General features: G+C 35.4%; 1 protein-coding gene across 2 annotated transcripts in view; it reads right to left on the reverse strand.

Moving 5' to 3' along the window:
* Positions 1–1,123: 1,123 nt before the first annotated feature.
* Positions 1,124–8,856, reverse strand: part of LOC102588629 (exocyst complex component SEC5A) — a 25,815-nt gene continuing 18,082 nt past the window's right edge. For both annotated transcript variants that reach the window (XM_015314566.1, XM_006359757.2), the window contains exons 12-21: positions 8,180–8,306; positions 7,896–8,106; positions 4,656–4,771; positions 4,343–4,574; positions 3,876–3,969; positions 2,688–2,765; positions 2,557–2,613; positions 2,257–2,406; positions 1,750–1,965; positions 1,124–1,555 (exon numbers count right to left, since the gene is read on the reverse strand). In XM_015314566.1, coding sequence (XP_015170052.1) covers positions 1,334–1,555; positions 1,750–1,965; positions 2,257–2,406; positions 2,557–2,613; positions 2,688–2,765; positions 3,876–3,969; positions 4,343–4,574; positions 4,656–4,771; positions 7,896–8,106; positions 8,180–8,306 — 1,503 coding nt within the window. In that variant the 3' untranslated portion in view covers positions 1,124–1,333. The remainder of the gene's footprint in view (positions 1,556–1,749; positions 1,966–2,256; positions 2,407–2,556; positions 2,614–2,687; positions 2,766–3,875; positions 3,970–4,342; positions 4,575–4,655; positions 4,772–7,895; positions 8,107–8,179; positions 8,307–8,856) is intronic.

The following is an 8,856-nucleotide window of genomic DNA, read 5'->3' on the forward strand; positions in this document are numbered from 1 at the left end:
CTTGACATTCTAGTGCTAAAATTTGTGAAACATGTGAGGGAACGACATCCTCATCCTTCAATTTTAAGATTATAAGTTTAAGATAATAAGATAGTCCAAAAATATAAATGAAAACTCCTTAAAAGGGGTAAAAAAAGAAAAAAAAATATAGAACATGAATTTTTATTATCCCTTTCGATTCAGTTTATATATCCTTATTCAAATAATTAAGAAATTTAAAAAAGGAAAGAACATTTTAAAATCAATGTACTCTTGAACTAAATATGTGTAATTGTGTATGATATATTAAAATATCTTTTAAATTTTGTAATTTTAGATATGTAATGTAAAATATTGAAATTAAAAAATTACCAAAATAAAAACAATGACATAATGTTAAAAAATATTTTTAAAAATATGACACATAAAACAGAAATAATATTTACTAGCAGTAAAATATATAGAATTAGAAAATTCCAAACACGATGCAGAAGAAGCCATGCAGCCATTTTGATTTTCAAGATAGTAACAGCTCCTAATAATAATAATAATAAAAAAATATTAACAAATAAAAAGTCAAAGTGGAATTCAAAAGTTGAAATCATACGGTTGTCATACTTCAAATATATTCTAATATTAATTCATAGTAATATTTATTTCAGATCAACTTGCAACCTCAAAAATACTTTGTTTAATATTTTTCTTCCGCAAAAAAAAATTAAAAATGAAAATTTTATAATAGAATATTAATTTCTGCGCTATTGAGTTTCTAATTATTTATTGGTGCTGAAGTTAAATTAGTACTATTGCATAGGAATCATCAAGAATTGTGATTTAAGAATCGGAATTGTACGTTGTAATATTCTTTATTTCATTATTTAATTCTTTCCGTAATTATTTCTAGACAGTTAGAGATTCATTGATAATTCCGTCATCCCCTGAAACAAAAAATAATATTGCAACCAGCTGAAAATAATAATAAATAAATAAAACTTTGGTTTATTAGTACCCATTTATAAATTTGCATTATATGACTTTTGTTTCTTCCAGTTATTTGACCTATATAATATGTGGGATTGAAAATAGAAAATTATCCAAAATGCAAGATACAAAATTTTCATTCAACTGTATATAATGAAAACTCGAATAAAACCCGTGAAATGGTGTCTTTTGACGAAAAAAATAAAATTCAATTCTCTACATATATATATGAATGAATTTCAAATGAGGTTGGCGATGGTTTCATTATCAGCAAAAGTGCCTTCCTTGGGACAAAAGAATGTATGAACGGCTAAAATATAACAACTGCACAAACATTACACAGAAAAACTGACAGAAAAGAAATGATACTAACTTATCTACGTCTGGGCCTTGAGAAACTCGGGGAACCAATATGTTGTGATCCCCTAAAACTTCTACTTGGAGAGTCCATAGATCCTCTTAAAGAGGCATATGCTGCCTTTGCTGATTCTGGAACAGAATCCAGGGGAGTTGATTCCACAAAGCATGCTGTATTGAGTCTAGTCCTCTCAAGTTCAGATTGAAGTAACTCAGAACTATACTGCTGGGCAAGAGCCTGAAAAATAAGATACAATTGGAATGTATGGTGACAGACAGCATTGTAGCCAGTCAAAGCAGCAAAATTGCAGGGTGGATTTAGAAATGACAAACAATATTCATATACTTACGAATGATTAGAAGGTGAGCAAAGAGCATATGAAAAAAAACTTCTCTGAAAATAAAAGATGATAGAGAGCAAGTGTTACTCACAATCAGGTCATCGGGTGATACAGTCATCCCTTGCTGCCGATCATCCAGGAATACATCATCACTTCCACGTGTTGGCCGGCGGTTGTGAGTTGGAGTTTCAGTAGAATCAACAGCACACTCAGTTGCTTTCTCTAAGAGGGCCCCTTGTAATGTTTTCAGCGACTCCCTTGCTTCATGTGTAAAATATGGATTCAATATGGTCTCGAAGTAATCCAACTGCACATTTAGCCCCACAAACTATTAGAAAGACGTGTATGAACATGAGATCAAATCTACCTACTTGTTCCAAAACCTTTTGGCCACAACTAATATAGAACCTCAGGCAACCAAAAGCACTCAAAAAGCAAACGCAAAGCATCAACCATTATAGCAGAAATTTAACAGCACAGAAGTGTCCTAGAAGTGCAAGTTAACTGAAAATCACAACAGAACAGTGTCAAGTTTTAGATTTAGTATGTTATCATTAGTTTTCATTATATACTTAACAATCAGAGACTACAAATTCACCTCAAGCATAAGCTGGCAAAAGCCATTCGCATCTAATGCTCTAAGATCTTTGTCTTGATTTTCATGGAAAAGACTCAGGAAAGTATCTATTAGTCCTTCAACAAGTATACCAAGCGTCTTTTCCAGTAGAGGCTTACAACCAGCGAAGACCTGTGAAGAGGAATCAGTATTACAAAGAAGACCAAATCAATAAGGAATTGTAAGAATTAACCAGATCGCAAAGAAACAATCATTCGTAAAAGGCACAGAAATATAGTTCTAAAGCAACAATATGCCCATAAAACAACTGGTAAATTTTACCTCTGCATGTACAGCTACTAGAGTGTGTAGCAATTCCACAGCAGCATCTCGCACACCCTGCAAGCCATAGAAGGTCATTTAACATTCAAAGGTTAAAACACACTAAGTTAATGGGAAGCATCTTTTCTCACCATAACTGCTGGCGCAGCACCCCATTGTATTCCACCATCCAAGAAATAGTTTATAGCTGCTGTTCTAATCAAATTTGTCTGACAAATAGACACCAAATTATGGAACCATTATCTAAGAAGTATGGATATTCTTCATTTCTTTCATTAAAGAATGTACAACAAATATCAAGCACAGCATATTAATGTTGCATCTTCCTCTCTTTTGGGGATATTTTATCACCCCCATGAGGGAGCAACTTATGTATCATCTAACTGCCTGTCCCAATTATATGGGATTAAATGGGTAAGGGGTAGAGGTTGATAGCGACTTATTAGCTATTTGGTGGGGTGTCCTTAATGACACCAAAGAGTTCTTGTTCTTTTTTATTAGTAGTAGTAGCAAAGATTTTATCACAAACAAGTAGGGGAAGACCCATATTCGACAGATACCATAATAGGAAAATACAACAACATTGGTTTCAACAAAGTTCAGCCAATTTCTACAAATGTATCCAGGTTTGCTCCCGACAAAAAAGTCTGCAGAACAAAAGGTAGACATCTTATAGCAATGCCTTAACCTTATAGAAAAGGAGGATAACAACATACTCAATGTAATCCCACAAGTGTAATCTGGGGAGGGTAGGATGTACACAGAGCTTACCCCTACCTTTCTGGGGTAGGAGAGACTGTTTCCAGTAGACCCTCGGCTCAAAAGAAGTGCAATCAAAGCAGGAGAAGTAAAATGAGGAATACTATTGAAAGGGGATTGGAAATACTGTAGAAGAACATTTGGACAATACATCTTTTGATTCTGAGAAGGCTAGGTAAGGTCCGTGCACTCTACCCTTATCAGACCCCACCTGTGGGATCTTGCTGGGTATGTTGTTGTATTCTGAAAAGGTACATGAACAAGCCATTTATATGAAAGCCTGATGCTTATAACTGTAGAATTGATAATATGTGCATTTTGCGACATGTATGGTGCAAACTGCAAATATTACTCATTCAAGAATTTCTCAATTTCTCTACACAAAGTTGCGTCTCTTTTTTAGAATCTTCCATGTAAAAGGTGGTACAACAGTTTTAAAGTAAATGGAAGGCGTGAGATGTCCATATGATAGGTGAACAATGGAAACAATATAACCAAATTGAATGATCTCATATAAGGTAACAATTCTTGGCACAGAAACGCCCTGAACTTAGTCATACCTTTGCAAAAGTGTACTGTTCAAGGACCTTCTCTTCAAGCCTTGCGAAAGATATAATCAACTCTTGGATATCACTGTCCTCTTCATCCTTACCCCTAAAGTAGATATAATAATGACATGATGTTTGGACTAATATTTGGCAACTTAACAAAAGTTGTCTAGTCAAGGGGGAAAAGGCCTAGGAAAAGATAGTTGTCTATGGGCATTACTGGTTTGCACATTTTGTAATTCCAATATATGTTAGAAATTTGGAAAACCCCAGCAACTAAGCTAGATAGATTTAAGAATTTTATTTTGTTATATTAACATCATGCAGAATGAGATTCAAGGTGAGTAGCATAAAAGAGTTGGTTCCTAAGGGCATATTACTTGTTTGCACAATTTTAGTTGCTGGGATTTTCCAAATTTCTAGCATATATTGGAGCAAAGAAACCATTGAAGTGCTTTTAACTTAAAGTACTTTTGTACCTATGCTGCATCCAAATTTGTTTGTATTTGCAGTACAAGTCACGAGCAAGTTCATCTTTACAATATCCAATATTACTTAAAACCATCAGCAGCTGTAGCTGCGGATCAACAATACTTCCTGGCAGGGGTTCAGATGATTTTTCTTCTAGTTCAAGATATCCATTCTGAAAATATGGACTTTCTCTGTTGGATTTATTCAGGTTAAGCTGACCTCCAATTTGCTCCAGGTGACCTAATTATCAGGGTAAACAATTTGAATCACCCTCGAAGTTTTTCAGCTACTGAGATGCTAAGGTATCAGCTTCATACTTACCAGCAAAATTCAGCAAACAATTCAAGAAGGCTAGTCTAACAGATTCCTGGATTCCTTGAAGCTGCACGTATATTTCTTCCGACTTCATGGCCTCATTCTGCAAAGACTCTATCATTCTGGAAAGGATAAAAGCACAGCTAATGAAAATGCAAGAACCGAACAAGGTCGAACCCGCTGAAACTCTCACCAAAAGTAACATACTAGTTCTCTGACAGCCTAAAATACACTGTCAATACAGCTCAGAACAAGAAGAGTTCATCTTTGCTTACAAGAATAATTCAACCTTTTGATCGATTTCCTTGTAACTTTTAACCAATAGGGAGCTGATGTGCTTAAAGTGAATGGCAATTGACGCGAATAAGCCTTTGACATGTTACACTTATCGATTGGTAAGGTAAGATACAACTCAAATCAGATAAAGGGACCCTTACATAGCATGAACATAGATATAAGTCTATGGAAACTAATTTGGAAGGTGAAATGTCCATCAAAAGTCTCATGTTTTGTTTGGCTACTGATTAGGAAAGCATGCCTTACTCATGAAGCTTTACAGAAAAGAGGCATGCATATTTGTTCAAGATGTTTTATGTGTGAACATGAAGCTGAGGTAAATAATCATCTGTTCATTCACTGTCAAACCGCTACAAGGTTGTGGAATACGTTTTTGTGCAGTCTGATGATTAGTTGGATGATGCCAAAGACTACTTTGGAGGTCCTGAACAACTGGCCAGGAGTTGGAAGTAGAGGCAAGAAGGAAGAATGGTGGAAGCTCATCCCAGCATGTATCTGGTGGTCTATATGGAAGGAAAGGAATGCTAGGTGTTTTGAAGGACAGAAAATCAATTTTCAGGGGATTAAAACAAACTGTAATAGTCTTCTATTTTTTTGGTGTAAACAAGACTTGGTGGGGGATGGGGTAGAATTAGTTGATTTCTTAGGAAACTTGTAATCTGATTACCACCATGGAGGTGTGCTCATCACACTATGGGATGTAAGTTTCCAATTCATCATCTATTGGATGATGAATCTTTTGTGAATACAAAGTTACCCTTATCTCAAAAAAATATAAGTGTCGTGCAAGAGACACTGAGGAAACACAAAATCTCTATGTTAACTTCCATTTGATATTGTTCTTTCTGCTATGCAACACAATCAATACATAAATAGATGGGAGGTGTTGGAGGATCAACCTCTTAGCTAAGAGCTTGCATGTCTTCCTAAACATGAAGGGTTTTTGGGGACTTGGGTTGCTTTTAGCAACCTCAGGATCATCGGTTCATCCATCTCTATTAGATTTTTCTATCATTAAGAGCAGGCAAACACACCTCAACTCTATTCTAAAAAATTAGCAGTATCCATCTCCCACAGTTTTGAGCCCTCAGATGCTTCCATCTTATCTTTTTCACATTACAGTAGGTGACTCCTTTCCTGCAACGTCCATCTGCTAGAATTTGAATAACAGCTAACGTGAACAAATATACAATCCTCTTGGTTTCTCCTTATACAAGACTTTGTTACTCAACTATATTGTGTTACTAATATTTTCACCAAATTCGTATTCCCTTTCCTCACCCCTCAACATATCTCAGAAATATCCCTTAGCCTCTTCTATTAAGAAAATGTTCCACTTAAATCAAGAGATATATATATATAGAACTTAATTTCCATCACAGTTGAGAAGACCTAGAAAAATTCAAGTCCTTGGTACATTAGCTTAACAAACTATGCAATTCTAACATTAACAATGTAATTGTTTTGCAAGAATATTTAAGGGATATTTTGTTCTCTCACACTCATCTGATGAGGTTTTTAGCTACTAAACTCCAAGACTTGATCATAGCTGAAAACATAAGGTTCAAGGAAATAGCACCTTGCCGACACTTGCCAGTGAATGGTGTAGAGGGACAGAGTGCAGAACCAGTAAATTCTAAAATCACCTTGAATTTAGTACATAATAAGTGGGTTGCAACCTCCATATGGCCACATCTCTATCTCGAGCCAGTGTTGTCAAAGGCGTGCTTAAGCCCTCAAGCAAGGCTCAAAACGTGTTGAGCTCTTCGCCTCACTTTATGTGCGCTTCAGTGTCGTCATCAAGGTTCTAAGACATATTTTTCCTTGTCAATGAGCTTCTTCAGAAGAGGTGACACTAAACAATTGATATTCCACTTTATCTTAATCTTTTTTCAATCTTTGTTCATATACTTTTCAATCATGTTTATAATTATTAGTCTTGAACTAAACAAATATATTTGTATTTTTTCTCCCTTCGCGCCTTTTTTCATTAAAGCCACACTTTATTTGCGCTTAAAGTCCCAATGGACCTTAGAGCTTTTTTGCACTTAAAGCCCCAACGGACCTTAGAGCTTTTTTGCGCTTTTCGCCTTTGATAACCTCCTCGAGAGATCCCAGACAAAGTAGAATTAGTCATCTCCAGCTTAAACTCTTCTTAGTGACATCTATTCTAACTAGCGAAATTTCCTTTCTATCCAAAAGAATAAGCCTAACAAATTATTACAACTGTAACAAAATCTTCCTAAGGTAAGTCAGAGGCACCTTTGGCTAAAATTTAATTTTTTGATAAAATAAAAGGTTTTCACCTGTATAAAAGTGGTGTATAAATGTCACAGCATTGGTGGACAAAGTTACCTGGTACCTGTTGCTGGTGGGAGGCGGCAGTTATCCCGTGGAATTAGTCGAGGTGCGCGAAAGTTGGCCCAGACACCACGGTCATAAAAAAAAAAGTGGTGTATAAATGTAGTGAACTTGGACAGAATTTTGAGTTTAGAAGTTCAGACTTCATATGCAAGGCCACAAATGACCTTTGGTTAAGTGAGTTTTTAAGGGCTTATAGCTTCTAAAGGCAACGAGAGTTTGATAACTCCATCAAGTTTCCTCATTCAAGGGGCACAAGTAAATGTTTTACAAATCCAGGCCAAGGCTAAAATAAGTGCAAATTATCACTTATCTACTCTTTCTTAAGTCATGTACTAATCCTAAAGTCTTACAACTCTAATCTGAATCACTTCCTAGTGTCAAAGCTTATTATTCATTTTTTTGACAAGTAATATCAAAACAATTTTTAAAAAATGAAGAACAAATGTCAAAGCATCAACCAGGTTACATGATGAGAAAGAATCTAGCAACCAAGGCTGTTCAACCTACTGCCATATGTAGGGGGCTAACAGGAAACTAGTGTTTTTTTGTATAATATGTACGGTATTAACAACCTCTACAACTTACACATTGATCTGATCCATTGCAGATGTGATAATTGAACGGAAGGCCAAAGGCAATGAAGAAATCGTGTATGGAGATCTATTCCTTTGTAAAATAGATACTGGGACCCAGGATTCATCTTTTGATATCTCTTCAACTGTAGACCGCATCCATGAACAGAGCCTCAATATGTAAACTTTTGAGACCTCACATTGAAGTGTTCGCAATGCTGCAACTGGTGTGAAGAAATAAAATCTTTAGATACCTCTCATTTACAATAGTCTAAGCAACTCAAATAACTTATGTACCAGCAATTGAAGGAGCTGATTCTTTCGCTTCAAAAGCTTGACATGCTTTGGTTATCTCCTTTATGGCATCACTCATGTATGGGCCAAGAATATTTGATTCTTCAAGATCCCCAAATGCATTCTGGACCTGTGAGTGTTATTTCAATACTCAGATACATTACAGAAGAAGCAACACATACATAGAAATCATAAAATGTTACACCTCTTTCACCCCGGAAACATACAAATCAATTGCAAAGTCTAGCTGCAAATATTTTTCTTGAATATGCCAAAACGAGATTGATAACAGAAAGACCAACTATAATAGTACAATTTGCTATTAATGTTAAAGAATGTGAAAACTTTAAAGGCCTAACCCATCGGTGGCCCCTTAAAGTTGGCACGAAGTTTCACTTAGGCACCTCAAGTGGACGATGTTCATTTTAGACACCTCATGTAGGGTCTCGTTGTGTCATTTTGACACTCTTTTGCCAATCAACAAAAATATATGAGGTGTGTGTGTTACACTCGCGAATGACGTGTAAAGTAGCGAATTAAATGACGACATTTGTCAAAAACAATTTGTAGATAATGAAATTTGAGTAAAAATATAAAGTAACCAATGACTCAATGACACGTGGATTTTTGCCCAAATAATTTTTTTAAATCAAATTAAATCAATAAAATCCCCACATGAC

The sequence above is a fragment of the Solanum tuberosum genome, unplaced genomic scaffold, assembly GCF_000226075.1.
Source record: "Solanum tuberosum cultivar DM 1-3 516 R44 unplaced genomic scaffold, SolTub_3.0 scf00294, whole genome shotgun sequence".
NCBI classification, from domain to species: Eukaryota; Viridiplantae; Streptophyta; class Magnoliopsida; order Solanales; family Solanaceae; genus Solanum; species Solanum tuberosum.